This window comes from Equus przewalskii, chromosome 31 (genome assembly GCF_037783145.1).
Source record: "Equus przewalskii isolate Varuska chromosome 31, EquPr2, whole genome shotgun sequence".
NCBI lineage: Eukaryota > Metazoa > Chordata > Mammalia > Perissodactyla > Equidae > Equus > Equus przewalskii.
Window position 1 is genome coordinate 10,206,751 of NC_091861.1, and position 16,125 is coordinate 10,222,875.

Sequence of the window (16,125 nt, forward strand, 5' to 3'; positions counted from 1 at the left end):
CACAATACTCTTTCCTACTGAGGCTGGACTTTGTCTCAGAATTTTTAACACAATGCTCAAGACAACCACCACCAATGAAACAGAATTGTGACATTAAAACATACTTATTATCTCTAATCTAAAAAGACGGTCTACATACACACTCTGAAAAAAATGGCTTCATGGGGCCTGCATGGTGGCGTAGTGGTTAAGTTTGCATGCTCCACTTCGGCAGCCCAGGGCTTGTGGGTTCAGATCCTGGGCACAGACCCACACACCGCTCATCAAGCCATGCAGTGGCAGCATCCCACATACAAAATAGAGGAAGACTGGCAAGGATGTTAGCTTAGGGCCAATCTTCCTCAAGCAAAAAAAGAGGAAGATGGCAATAGATGTTAGCTCAGGGACAATCTTCCTCACCAAAAAAAAAAATGGCTTCCTTTAAGTTTATAAAATTGAAAAATAATATGGTTTAACTTTAAACCCTAAGGGATGTTCCAAAAGTCTGTGAAAACATTTGTTGGTTGTGAGAATGACTGAGGGGCACTGAAGGCACCTGGTGGACTGAGGCAAGGAATGTCAGGTGTCCTGCAGTGGCAGGGACAGTTCTGCACAAGAAAGGATTATCCCGCATGAGTTTTTAATATCCCACCAGAAATACATGTGGACAAAAAGCCCATCCAAATTATCTAAGCCAAGATTGTAACTCCATTTAACACATAAACGCAAGTTATCTTTTTCACACTTTTAATGATCACTAAATTTTCTCAGAATGTAACTGATTGAAAGTTGATGCAAGACTGTACCTAACTTTTCTCTGAATTTTACCTAGTTATTCATCATTTTGGAAAACCACCTCAATGACAGCAATACAATTCAGTGTATGTAAGTACAACTTACTCACATAAGAGTGCATTTGTAGGTATGTCATTCACAGTAATTCCAGGTACAGGTACAAAAAGTTGACCATTTGGTATGTGTAGAGTGTACACATATTAAAATACATATTTTTTCAATGACTTCATTTGTATTTCTTCTTTACATTATAGTTAGAACATTGTGTGCATTTCTTTGCAATCAGGTTTGTAAGCAGTTACGGTCTATGAATTCATTTCAAGATTATAAAGGAGGAATTCGAAAATATTTGTTATAAAAATAGAGTGTTGGATCTGACAGGTTAAGAACCCCTGGTCAAAACTAAGGACACTTTTTCGGTCAAATTTCCCTAACACGGACACCAATCTTGCCCACACTCTTGAAACAAATGTAATGTGTTTCAAAGGTTGGAACACAACTTTGGCTCTCTGAAGCTGTTTTACAGATAAATGCTAGATCTCACGATGCAGGCGCAGTTTCCATCTCCTGTCCTCTGCTGTATGAAATATACGAGAAACGGCTGCGAAAACCAAGTGTTTAGGACCGCCGAGTCCCCCAGCACATCACGTCTGTCTCTGCAGTTAGTGCCCTCTGATTCTGACAGGAACTGGCAGTGATTAACAGTGTCAATGAAAGAACCCAGTCATCACTGAGGCAATGCCCCTGAGCACCAGACACAAAGATTCTATTCTGAGTGAGTCCATTTTCCACACTAAATTGAGATCTGTCCCTTGCGTTACACAGAGCAGACTCTAGAACAGCATCCAAGAGAACAGCGTCCAGCAGAATACCCTGAGAGGGCAGAAATGTTCGACAGCGCACTGTCTGATGCGGCAACCACTACCACATGCAACATCTGAGCATTTGAAATGTGGCTTAGTCTAACTGAAGAACTGGATTTTTAGTTTGATTTCATTTTAATTAAAATAGCCACACATGACTGGGGACCACAGTGCTGGACAGCACAGCTCTGGAATATCAGAGCTGAAAAGGGTCCTGGAGGCCATATAATTTAGCCATTCTTAGCCTAGGAAAATACAGCACCACTAGGAATTATGAAACAGCTGCTGAGAGGGATTTATCCAACGTTTGCCACAAAAATGGGGAATATAAGAACCCCAATGGAGTCCAGCCCCCTAACTTTTCATATGAAGTTGCTGAGGCTAAAAGGCCAAACACTTCATTCAGTCATTTGGCCCATTAGGAACAGCCACTTTAGAACCCAGGTCTCCTGACACCCAATTTAGGGCTTTCTACTCCTCTACTATTATGTGGCTGACTGAGTGAAAACCCAATTAGGGGCCAGCCCGGTGGTGCAGCGATTAAGTTCACACGTTCCACTTCTCGGTGGTCCGGGGTTCGCTGGTTCAGATCCCGGGTGCGGACATGGCACTGCTTGGGAAGCCATGCTGTGGTAGGTGTCCCATGTATAAAATAGAGGAAGATGGGCACGGATGTTAGCTCAGGGCCAGTCTTCCTCAGCAAAAAGAGGAGGATTGGCAGTAGTTAGCTCAAGGCTAATCTTCCTCAAAAAAAAAAAAAACCCAATTATTGCACGTCTTACTTCCCATCTGCTACCTAAAATATGGCATTAATCTCACCAATTGATAGACTCTTTCTTCAAAGCTAGACTTAGCTATAAACAATTTTAACTTTAAAGATATGGAGATGAACTAAGATTTGAACCAAAGCTTAAAAAATGTGTCTATTTAAGAAATTACTAGTTGGGAATTTAAAGGTTTGAGATTGACTAAAAACAGAAATAACCTCTATATACAATCTATGTCTATATATAATCTATATATATAATTATACATCTATGTAATAATAATGGACTAAGGGCGTTGGCAAGCTGAGTTTCCAAGAAGATTAATTATTATTTCCCATTATAAGTCTTTTAAAAACCTTTTTATAGTTTATAGCACTTTTTTAAAGTTTGTAGAGTATGAATAAGAGTTCATATATAGTTCAAAGACTAAACCCCAAAGCAAAATCATAAACATAAGAAATGGCAGGTCCCAGATACTTTCCTTAAACCATGTTTTCAACTATTCCAGGTTTAGGGGTGAAACTTTGTTCTGAGAACTAGGAGAGAGGAAGGTGTACTGGAACATAATTCCGGTGACTATTTGCTCTCTTCTGCAGAGATGCGTGTAAAAGTGGCTGGCAGGGAGCAGAAAACCCAATACAAGCCTTTGAATGGCCTCCAAGTACTTCTTGGGTCTCCCAGGGAGTGAGGGTACCGGGGCCAGAGAACTATCACTTGTCACACTTTTCTGCAGAAAACTTTATAAAATTATCCACAGATGATCTGTGCCTAAGCCCTACAAGGAGCGTTAGCCAGTGAGCTATAATCAATCCAAAGGCAGCCCTGACGCAACACAAGCTTTAAGGGATAAATATCATAAATGAAGAAGACAAAGCTGAAGAAGAGGGCTAATGAGTAAGTAAGAAAACTGAGACCAAAGTCTATCTCTACAGGCTGAAATGCCTGGCTGCTGAAACAAAGGCAGGATAAAACTTAACAGGAATAAAAATAAAGTCCTGCATATCAGTTTAAAAATCAGTTGTACTAGTACAGGGACCAGACTCACAGAGAATTCCTATGAGAATTTCCGGAGCTTTGGCTTACTGAATGCTTAATATAAGAGCAAGATGTGTCTGCTTAAATGCTAATGTAATTCTGGACTCCAATAATATGGAATACGCAATAATGGAACAGCATGATGTCCACCTTACAGGAAGTAAGTGTCCTACTATTTGCTGCCTCGGTCGGACATCTAAAACAGCACAGACAATGATGGGAGCCGTATTTTCAGGGTACTGACAACCTAGTGCATCCAGAATAAGATGATCGGGATGGTGAGAGATCTAGGTATTGGTATTATTTAACCTGGAGAAGAGACGGTTAGTTATCTTTAAATAATATGACAAAATTTTACACAACAAAGAGAAAATACATCTTCTATGTCACTTTGGATGATACTATAACTAAAACCAACACATAAAAAAACACACAGGTAATTTGGATCTGTTAAAATAAGATAATAACCTTAAAACTGAAGCCACCCACAACCAATCTTCGACAAAGGAGCTGAGGGCCTACAATGGAGAAAAGAAAGTCTCTTCAACAAATGGTGCTGGGAAAACTGGAAAGCCACATGTAAAAGAATGAAAATTGACCATTCTTTTTCACTATTCACAAAAATAAACTCAAAATAGATCAAAGACCTAAAGATTAGACCTGAAACAATAAGTCTTCTAGAAGAGAATATAGGCAGTACACTCTTTGACATCAGTTTCAAAAGAATCTTTTCGGACACCATGACTCCTCAGATGAGGGAAACAATAGAAAGAATAAACAAATGGGACTTCATCAGACTAAAGAGCTTCTTCAAGGCAAGGGAAAACAGGATTGAAACAAAAAAACAACCCACTAGGTGGGAAAAAATATTTACAAGTTATATATCCAACAAAGGGTTAATCTCCATAATATATAAAGAACTCACACAGCTCAACAACAAAAAATCAAACAACCCGATCAAAAAATGGGCAGGGGACATGAACAGACATTTCTCCAAAGAAGATATACGCATGGCCAATAGACACACGAAAAGATGCTCATCATCACTAATCATGAGGGAAATGCAAATCAAAACTACACTAAGATATCACCTTACACCTGTTAGAATGGCAAAAATATCCAAAACAAAAAGTGACAAATGTTGGAGAGGCTGTGGAGAAAAAGGAACCCTCATACACTGTTGGTGCAAATGCAAACTGTTGCAGCCACTATGAAAAACAGTAGGGAGATTTCTCAAAAAATTAAAAATAGAAATGCCTTATGACCCAGCCATCGCACTACTGGCTATCTATCCAAAGAACTTGAAATCAGCAATTCCAAAAGTCCCATGCATCCCTATGTTCATCGCAGCATTATTTACAATAGCTAAGGTGTGGAAGCAACCTAAGTGCCCATCAACTGATGATTGGATAAAGAAGATATGGTGTGTGTGTATATACACACACACACACACACACACACACAATGGAATACTACTCAGCCATAAAAAAGGACAAAGTCGTGCCATTCACAACAACATGGATGGACCTTGAGGGTATTATGTTAAGTGAAATAAGCCAGATAGAGAAAGACGAACTCTGTATGACTCCACTCATAGGGCCAGTAGACAAAGAGAACTGATTGGTGGTTACCAGGGGAAAGGGGGGTGGGGGGTGGGCACAAAGGGTGAAGGGGTGCACCTACAACACAACTGACAATAACGTACAACTGAAATTTCACAAGGTTGTAAACTATCATAATCTTAACAAAAAGTTAAAAAAAAAAAAACTGAAGCCACCCAACAATGAACCAAGGTCGCACAAAAACGTGAACACCTTGTTACTGTGAGTATTCCTGCAAGGGTCATAAATCCTCTAGGAAGGGAAGGAAGGGTTAGGGGGGTATTCAAATTAGGTAGACAACTGGATTAAGTGACTGTTACAGGTTCATTCTAACTCTGCAATGATATTATTTTAAGTGCAGAAGAAAAAGAATAAGTTGAGTCAGCAAACACTTTATTTCCCCAATAGCAAGTTAGGCTGGTGAAAGGGCAGAAGAAATGAGAAAGCCAAGGGATTCTAAGGTACATCTAAAAATGCGTGATATGTAAGGTCCTGAAAGGGAGACGCAGTGAACAGGTGAATCTGGATAAAAGATCTCTCAAATAAGGATACCACCTGTCCTGCCCTAAGGACCAAATGACTACGTAAGAAAAGCACTCTGTAAATAATCTATACATAAATATCATTGTTGGTATTCTACATTAGTCAGAATCTTCTAAGCTTTGCTCACCACACTTTAAAAAGGGTATGAAAAACCTAGAATCTGAAAGATCATCCAAGGTAAGGCATTGTGAATGGACTAAAGAGAGAGAAAGTATATTCTAGGTGAAATCCTAAAGGTATAAACAGAGTTTTACCCAAGGAAAGTTAACAAGGTATGTATTACATAATAGGTTAAGTGTTCTTAAAAAGGATGCTGTTCAACTGTTATCTATAACCAAGGAATAGAAATTAAGAAGAGGTGGACTGAAATGAAGGCGAGCGAAATTTCAGGTAGGTCTAAAGAGGAACACTTACATGCTTGTTTTGAGACAAAGGAAAACGTATAAGCTACAAGGCAACAAAGAGACAGAGAAATTACAATTCCCACCTGTCAGGATGATAGGACCCTGGAAGAAGTTATGGAAGCTCAGAAATCAAAACCCTCCTGTCCTGGATTGGTCAACATTTACAGTCCTTGACGGAGTCAAATAAGACTATCTCCCAAGCTACTTTCTAGCTCTAGCAATCAGCAAAGTGGAGCCAATAAATAACTGTTTATTAGGAAAAGAAATAAAGTCAGCAGTTCAGCTTGGGAGTATATTTTATATGAGCATTCTACTTTAATCAAAAGTGTTCTTGTCCTTAAGTGATAAAGCAAATGGGGTCAAATGTTAATAGGTGAATCTAAATAAAGAGCATATGGGTAGTTCCTTGTACTACTTGTATTTTTGCAACTCTATTCAATTATGATGAAACAGTTATCACTTAGGTTTAAAATATCAGGAGTTGACTCTGATACTTCTTATCTGTGTAGTCATTAGTTCTTGTGGGAAAGTCTAGAACTTGATTATCCATCACTTCCTAGGGCCTGCCTTCCGTCCTCTGCTTTAATTAAGACAAGTTCACTCACCCATAGTGCCTGGCATCTCATATTTACAATGTTCTCATCAATCTCCAAGCCTTCATGCTCTCAATGTCATAAATAAATGGCCATGCTAAAATAAACCTCAATACTTGTTTTTTTACTCACATTTCAACCCTTCCTCAAAACTCTCCGCGATTCCTAATTACCATATAAACTTTGACCTCAAGAGCCTCTGCCAGGTCATTATCATGGAGCTGGGAGAGGCGGGAGGGATTTCTCTCCCTGCAGCCTGCAGGCAACAAGGGATTGCACTGTCTAGGATATTTCAAAACAATAACAAAACCAACTAAAAGTCTTTCTGCTTTTTATTATCACCAAGCACTGGCAATTCTAAACAACCTTGGTGCTAAGATATGCCTTCCAACCACTGCCAGCAGCTGCCACCATCAGCCCTTAATATGTCACGGGTAATGGTCAGCCTCCCCGACCTCTGCACAAATTTTTTAGCCAATAGTTTTTCTTTTCCTTAGGATCTCAAGTTTTAAAAATAATAACAATGACAACAACAACAAAGACTAAGGGCAATCAGTGTACTTTCTCTAGTATTTGCAATTGTGAGGTATAGCACATCACTTTAATAGAAAAGTCCATGGATAATTTAATGTGATGCCTCACTCTAAGCAAAACTAAGTACAGTTCATTTATATAATCTGACCAATTATGATTTATTTTTAAAACTATATTTCAAACAACAATAATGCAAACAAGCGGTTCACAGCCATAACTACATGCCTGGAGGGTGGAAAATTTGCCAAGATTTATGGGACCAGACGCAGAGAACAGACAAGGCTCTACTAACAGGACTGCAGTCCTTCAGCTGCTCAGATTCCCTTGGGTCACTTTAGGGCCCAGGTCATCTTAGTCACTACAGGAAAAAAGGTTTAACTCAGCAGAAGAAAAAGGACGGAAAGTGATACTAAAAGAAGAGGCCGACAGTGCCTCAGCCAGTCTTACTGAAGCCCACACCTGCACCATAGGCAATGCAGCAGCTGGATGGCAAGCCAGCAGACCAACCCCTCCTTGGTAACTCTGTCCAAAAGCTGTATTCCTCAGCTCTAACAAATTCTCCTGATTCTATCAAACAGCAGAGAATGGCTTTCTAACTAGGCTATGCAGAAAACTGAGAACAGGTTAAATAATAATAAAAGTGATAATCAGAGAGTGCAGAACCAAAAAACTCAGTATAGCAAATTACTCCATATATTACACACGGGTGATTGTGGAAAACAAAATGTCTAAGTATGTATATAAGAAGACAGAGTTTCCATTATCGCTGTTTTAAAAATTCTTCCAATGCAGACATACATATTTCACTGTAGCATAAATAAAAAGAAAGAGTAAATCCATAAGAATCGTAATTTGCTGCATCCTCATAAAAAATTGCCCCTATTGGTTACTGTAAAATATATCTAAATCCTACAGAATAACACATAAAGTTTATCTAAAGAAGGCTAAGAAATTTACTCAACAATTAGAACAAGGAAGGAAAATTTCAAAGATTATCCAGAAAACAGGGCAATCAAATTTCAGAGATATCATTCAGATATATCACTGGAAATCTGCCGAAGAAGGCAGGACTCTGGGATTGCAACATCAAGCACTTCCTCCACCCCAAACTACCACAGCCCTGCGTACTTTCTCAAGTGCTTATCTCCCAAAAACCAACGGCAAAGGGAGAAGAACACATTTTTCAAACCAAGATCGTATGGAAAAATTAGAACAAGGCTTATCAGAAAAACAGTATTATCCAACTTAAAGATTAAATTAAAACATAACTAGAAATCCACATGGCAGTTAATTCAATAACTATAGAGATCAGTGTCATCTTTCCATTTTTTTCCCAAAAATTACTCAATATGCTCATTTACATGTTAAAGTATTGTTTATATCTAGCCATTGCTTTCTACTTGTAAATATGAGCTGTGCCCCTAAACATAAGGAAATTATAAGTATGTACCTAACGCAAGCACAAATTTTCAAGGCCATCAAGAGTTTAAAAGCTATAGTTATTAATACTGTACGTTTGAAATTTGGAAGAGAGTATACTTTAAGTGTTCTCACCACAAAAAAAAGAAAGAAAGAAAATGGTGACTATGAGAGGTCATGATCTCTTAATCAGCTTGATCGCGGTAACCATTTCACAACGTATACATATATCAAATCACCACATCATCTTAAATATACACAATTTTTATTTGTCAATTACACCTCAATAAAGCTGGGGCAGGGGAGAATTTATAAGCTAGCAAGACACGAAGTCATCAATAAATATGAAATGTTCTAGTATACTTGAACTAGTGCAAGTCAAACCACCAAATCAGATCCAAAAATCACCTGTACCAACATAGTAATTTTAAAAATAAAAAAGTTTAACACGAATTATGAAACACCTGAAACAAGCAAAACAATCATCAGATATCACCCTCTCCACTGACAATGTCATGGCTCTCCCTAGCTACCTTACCCAGTTTGTGGCAAAAATCAAACTCACCATCTACCTAAAGCTAGGAGAGTCTTTGTAACTACATTGAAGTGAGATATTGTATGATGTAGATTAGGAAGTACATATTACAGCCATTAAACGTAAATGCAAGGTAGACATTAACTAAAATTAATAATAATTACCTCTGGTAATGATTAAAACAGCCCACATACACTGGCCACTAATGAAAACTAAATGCACTAATGCATATATAACAGATCTTGGGTTACCAATATTTTTTAAAACACTGTCAATGGTAAACATATACATTTTTTTCCTTTTAACAGAAATAAAAACAGCAAATTCTTAGGAATTGCTAGTAATTGGCTGCACCCTAATCTAAAACTGCCCTTACTGGTTAAACTGAAAAACTAAACGCAAAGGATAACTTTTAGCAAAAATGTGTGAGAAAGGCCGAAAAACAATGAACTGTAACAGCAAACAGAACTGGCTTTCCATGTGATCATCACTGTAATTCTAAATGCACTTAGAGGTTCATTCCACGACAAAGGAAAGAAGATAGCCTAAACTCTGCAGAGTAGAGAAGATTCCAAAAGGAAAACTTTGGTTGGCTTGCTTGCTGTGTGAAGACAACTTTCAAGTACTATCGGTTTGACAAAGAAATGCAGCATAAGTTGGACCTGGTGAAGAAGAGTTCAAGTTTTCCCTGGGAATGTGAAATATTTTCCCGACATCCACACAGGGGTAAACACACACACACACACATACACATATTAAAAAGCCAGCATGAATTGAAAATGAAGCAATACGAGTTCAGCATCCAATAGGTGGCTGGTCATCTTTCTGCTCCGTTAGGTCAAGATGCCCTTCTCATCTAAGACTCTCAGAGAGAGACTGACCCTCTCCTCTCGAACCTTTGCCCTGGAAGCCAGCCTTTGCCATCTTGTGCCACCTTCACAGACAGTCTGCCAAGTCCCGGGACACTCCCCCACGCGGGACGACTTTCCTCCAAGATGCATCCCTGCCCCGTGTCACCCGCGACTGCCCGTCTCCTGGCCTCTTCGGCCTCAGGGTCCCCAGTGCTTCCCTCCCCAGCCCCTCACGGCTGACCTCAGGGCTCTCCCCGTTCCCCGGCCCCCCATCACGGTCCCCTCCCTCAAACCTGGGGTCCCGGTTCTCCCTCTGCCCGCGCGGGGAGTCCCGACTCTCCCGTCCCTACCCGGTCTCCCCGTCCCGCGGCGCGGGGCAGCGGTGGGGCCGTGGGGCATCCACTGAGGAGACAAGTGCCGGGGACGCTCCGGCTCCGACCTGGACCCGGAGCGGGGCTTCCGCCTCGCGCCGGAAGGCGTTCCGAGCGAGACCGGAAGTCCCGCCCCGCCGGCTCCCCTGCTGTCCGCGGGGTTGCCCGGCTCCGCGGAGTCCTGATGGAGTGTGCGGAGGACCGGGGAGAGGGCGTCTCAGGCACGGAGCGGAGGGGCTTGCCCTGCGGGGCCGCGGCGCCCACAGTCTCCGTCCTCTCGCCCTGCTTCTCTTTCCAGCGGATCCGTCAACCGGTCTGCACTCGCTTGACCAGGCGTCTGCCCTGCTCCCACCCCGTTAGAAACAGGATGACTCAGACGTTGACCCCTGCCTCCACCATCTCGTTTAAAGTTGTCATCAATACAGAGGTTCATCACATCACGAGGCAGTCTTGCTTCATTCCTTAATTCAAATTTTTATCACCTATTGTATATCAGTCATTCAACAACCAGCCTGTAAACAGACGCAAGCCCCTATCTTACGGAGCCAGGGAGGCACTCAGGGCGATGAAGGAAGCACAGAATAAATCAAACAGGGAAGCTTAGTGTATCATAAGGACAGATACATGAGCAAACAAGCGCAATGAAGCCATCAAGCTGTAGAGGAACTATGGCAGTGCTGTAGGGAATGGTGGGGTGTAAGGAGCCGGGCAGAGAAAGACTCTCTAGAGATAATGGCTGTTCAATTGAGACTGAAAGAAATGATGAATAAGAGTTAAAGGGCAGACAAGGTGGAGAAGGGTGTGCAGAGGAGAAGGATGCCACAGAGTGAGAGCTTTGCTGGATTAGGGAGCTAAAGGGGTTACAGTTAATTTAGCAAGGTCTGAGATCATAAAGACAAGGCCAGATCATGAAGACTATTGTGCCTTAGCTAAGGAATTTGGACTTTAGACTCTATGCAACAGGGAATCAGGGTTCTCTAGGAGAACAGAGAAAATAGTGAGTTATAGGGTTGACTAGGCTGACTGATGTAGTCATCAAAGAAAGATAAGAACTTGAAAGATCATGGAGAAAAGATCTTACCCTTGAGGGTGCTTTCTCAAACGGCCATAGCCAGATGTAAAAAAGATGGATGACTACTACAACCCTATAAAGTCAGGACCGCCAGGGCTTATATCCCTCAGGTTGCCGCATTGGGCAGATCACCCCCACCAACTGAGATGCCAGCTGAAGCCACAGGGAACCATGGAATGAGCCAAGGAGGAGAAACTTCATCACCAGCTACAGTAATGAGGACTGTTGTCTCTATTGCTATTTTCTTTCTTGCTACTAGTGTTTAATAAATACCCTCTTGCTTACCAAGCCCCCTTTTCCTTTTTAAAAAGAAATAGTATAATAGTAATTTTTTCCTTTATTTTCCTTTTGCCAGAAACAGGGTATGCTGTAACATATGGAGACAGGATTATGGTAGAAGAAAAGGAAGAATGGACATCATGTAGAAAGTCAGTACTTAGAGGGCACAACATCACCTCTGGATGGAGTAGAAGGACATGGCTTTGGGTTTTCTCCTATTGGGAAGCTTAGCAGTCTATTTGTGGTAGTACATGAAATAACCAAATCATGCAGTGGAGAGTTGTGTCTTTGAAAGAATGAGCAGAAGAGAGTGTGTATGTGTGTTGTGATGTATGTGGAGGGTGTGTGTGTGAGTGGGTGTGTGCTGGGCCACCAAGAAATAGAGTGTAATAGACACTCCGTGAGATGTTTCCCCACCACAATTCCTCTTTTTGTAGGAATGCCCCAAAACTCAGCACAATCCCTTAAAGGGCCACATATGCATGCACAGGTGACCATGTTCTAGGGTAACTGACCATCCTGGTTTGCCCAGAATTGAGGGGGATCCCAGAATGCTGGACTTTTCATGCTCAAACTGGGATAGTCCTGCAAAAGCTGGGACAAGTTGGTCACACTATCATGTCGCCTGTATAATACGTTAATGAAGAGATAGACACATCCTAAACTAGGCTATTTAGACTCTTCCCCCCCGGGAATTTTAAATATGGCATAGGGAAACACAGAGAAACAATTGCCGTTAGAGCTGAGTCATATAAATGGCAGTTCCCTAAAGAAAAGATCTGTTAACACCCTTTGCCAAGGACCCAGGACCTACCATATTTCCTTTGATTACAGGAGATATCCCTGTGTACTTCCAAAACATTTTTTTTGCCTGTCTAGCTAAAGAAGGCCTCTGCTACTTGCAACCAAAATAATCTTAAGGAATATACCCATATCATACCTTTTTTTAAGATCACCTGCTCCCAGAGCCCCTGCTGAATGGGCACTGAGCCAAATGATCCATAGTCATTGCCACAGCAGACTGGACTGGATGTAGACACAACCCAAATAGGCTAAGAGAGTCTCTCATGTGTGGGTTTTTGAGTTCACACACAGAGCTCCAGTTGGTCTCTCTTTCATGTTGAGATGGAAATATCATGTAAACCTAGGATTGGGTTAGGCATAAACAAGACATCCAAAGCTTGTGGAGAAAAGCGGGGAGGAACTAGAAGGAAGAGGACTAAGGAGGAATAAGGAGGAGAGAACGAAGGAAAAAGAGAAGGTAGAATTATCTGAGAAGTGGTCATCTTAGTTCCTATCTTTCCAGTCCCTTGTGAGATCCAGCTAAACTTCCTGTCCTTAAAGTCTATGAAAATTCTGTGTCCTCCCAGTGAATTTCTCGTTTTGCTTGGGTTAGTTTTGGTAAATGTCTATTGCTAGCAATGAAACGCCAAGACGTCGATTCACAAGGCTCGCTCAAAGCATCAACCTCTTCTCACCAGAGCTTTGGAACCAGCTTCTCTCCCCAGGCCAATGACAGGAGGAAAATTTGCACGTCTCCACTGCTGCCTGGTCCCTTCAGGAAAACTGTCACAGTTCCCATGGCATTTGTTGGGTGAGGCAAATCAGACAATCAGGATACAAATCTGGAGGGAGGCTTTGGAAGCCATGTGTTTCAAATTCTTCATTATATGGAGGAGGGAACTGAAGTCCAGCTAGACATAATGGTTTTCCTAAACAGTTCATAGTCCCAGAGACAGGACTAGTACAAAATCTGCTCTCTCCCAGTCCAGTAACCTGATCTTCTGGTGTGGAGAGAGTGCAACACCCCCAGGAGACTACTGTGACGTCCTTAAAAGTGTACCACCCGGCGTCTACCTCCCAGCCTTCAGAGTCTACCTTTGATTTGTCTATGTAATGGTATCAGCCTGACTGCAGAATCATCACGACTGTTCAGGAGACATTTGTGAGTGGCTGTCTTTAACAGAAATGTTACTCTGAACCAGGAGAGAATATTTTGAGGAAAAATGTCCTACCTTTTTTTTTCCCGTCCTCACCAACTGGCTCAGACAGATGGGTTCATTAACAGAGCTAATAAGGTTAGTTGTTTTAAAAGTTTATTTACACATTCTACATTCTCTTTAGTTCATATATGGATGTTTTTGTTATCCTTATTTTTTCTTTTCACCACCAACATAAACGTCAACATCATAAACAGTTACGTCTGAAACTATATCCTCTTCCTTCTGCACATGCAGTAATTTAGTAATTTGCAACAAAATCTGTAATTTGCAACTAATCTATAGTTGGAGGCAATCACAATGGCATGTTCTCTGGAATAGTAACCATTTGAGTTAAAATTACATTAATTAAAAATTACGAATTGAGAGATAATTAAGGTCAGCCAGTGCTCTCCAATTAAGAATTCCCAACTCTACTGCAGGGTGCTTAAGGCAAGGTATTTTTTATGAAGATCTCAATCTCTGTGATCCAATAATATCTCTAGATTAAAATGAAAGATGACCCACTACATTTAGAGTGGTGTTTCTTCCTAAAAGGGGAGCTGCCCCAGAAAGGTTTCAATTTAATTGAAATATTTAAAAACATGACTTGATATTTTGGTCTACTTTTTTATGTTTAAGCGCACACTCCAGTGGCATTGAGTGCATTCACATTGTCATGTAACCATCACCACTGCCCATCTCTAGAACTTCTTCATCTTCCCAAACTGAAATTCTGTACCTATTAAACACTAACTCCCCAGTCCCCCCTCCCCTAAGTCTAATTTTGGTCTCATTTTATAGGTTTGTATGCCCATAAAAATATTTTCAACACGGATTTGTACCCTCTTGAAGTAAACATATTTATAAACAGAAATAAAGTCACGTCTTATTCAACTCTTTTCTCCTATGGAATTCAGATGAAACATGTGACTTCCACAGGGACACATTGTGTAATAATCAGCTTCTACCTCAGACCTCTTTAAGACCTATACCAATGGAAATTCCATGTGTCAAAGAGAAATACGACAGGGAAACTTGACCCGATACTCACTAACCGAAAGTTTGGGTGGGTGTGTTCTGAAGAACTTTCATACAAGCCAATAATTTTAAACTCCAATGCTTGTTTATCTTTCTGCAAAGGCAATGGGCATTCCACACATCTGATGAGCGCACAAGCCTTGCTTTGTTTTCTTCCCAAGAAAACAAAACTAAGCAGAAATGCTCCCACCAGAGAAAGTTTCACCTGCTAAATTCCAACAGGACTAGGAAAACAAGCCTTTCCTTTTCAATAAAAATTTCACTCCATGGTTTGATAACTGAAATACACACACAGCTCTCCTCCTAACTTGAAAATCTCACCACCAAGTAAGTAATAGAATGAATTTTCAGCTCTGAGTCTCATTGATAACAAACTTATTTCCTAAGAAGAAATTAGCTACAGGCTAGGAAGGTTGAGGCAGAACTTTGCCTGTGAAAACAATGGATGTTTGCCTTAAAGAGGGAGATGCCTCCTGTACAAAAGCATCCTGATTACTTAGTAAGAAGTCATTTCCTTTATTTGTAGCATTCTCTCAAAAACTCTTAAAATCAAATAATACTTTACAGGTTGGTTATACCTACCTTGAGCAGACATGACAGAACAGACGGTTATTTCTGATTCCTCTGTATTTTTGTCCTGAGACAGACCTTCTCCACATTGCAAATTCTCACTGCCCAGAAAAATATCCTGCACATAGAGTCACCAGATAAAATACAGGACACCAATTAAATTTGAATTTCAGATTATTTTTTTGTATTAATATGTCCCAAATATTGCATAGGACATACTTACAGTAAGACGTTATTTGTTGTTTATCTGAAATTCAAATTTAACAGAGCATCCTTTATTTGTATTTGCTAAATCTGGCAACCCTATTGCACACAAGCAAGATTCCTTAAATACTTCTAAAGGAAAGATTCCTTAAATATGTCGACGTAACGTTTCTCTCACAAAAGCATGAATACAACGTTGGGCTGTCAATCTACTAGATAACAACTATCCACCTTTGTATACTTTTCTTAACATCTTATAATGAAAAACAGAGGCAGGGCCAGCCTGGTGGCACAGTGCTAAGTTCACACGCTCTGCTTCAGCAGCCTGGGGTTCACAGGTTCGGATCCTGGGCACGGACCTAGCACTGCTCGTCAAGCCATGCTGTGGCGGCATCTCCCATAAAATAGAAGAAGATTGGCACAGATGTTAGCTCAGGGCCAATCTTCCTCACAAAAAAAAAGCAAAACAGAAGTAAGACTTAAGATCTGTGATGTATATTGTTAAGGATTAAGTGGAAAGTATGTAAGACTGAATCAGAGAAGCTGATCTGATTTCCATATGGTTATAAGGTATTAACTTATAGATTGGGTGTTATTTAGTATGAGAGTCTAGGATTTTACCTGAGAACAGAGTGGACAAGTGCTATTGAACCGGACTACAATCTTCACTGTTAATATTGAAGTACTTTT

General features: G+C 40.6%; 1 protein-coding gene across 7 annotated transcripts in view; it reads right to left on the reverse strand.

The window, feature by feature from the left end:
* The window catches only part of DISP1 (dispatched RND transporter family member 1), a 209,100-nt gene extending 198,686 nt beyond the window's left edge, over positions 1-10,414 (reverse strand). The window contains exon 1 of one of the 7 annotated variants that reach the window (XM_070602070.1): positions 10,270-10,414. Coding sequence is in view for 1 of the 7 variants with exons in the window: in XM_070602069.1 (XP_070458170.1) it covers positions 10,270-10,318 (49 nt within the window). In the remaining 6 variants the exon portion in view is untranslated. The remainder of the gene's footprint in view (positions 1-10,269) is intronic. The other 6 variants (XM_070602071.1, XM_070602069.1, XM_070602076.1 and 3 more) reach the window with 6 other exon arrangements.
* Positions 10,415-16,125: the final 5,711 nt, after the last annotated feature.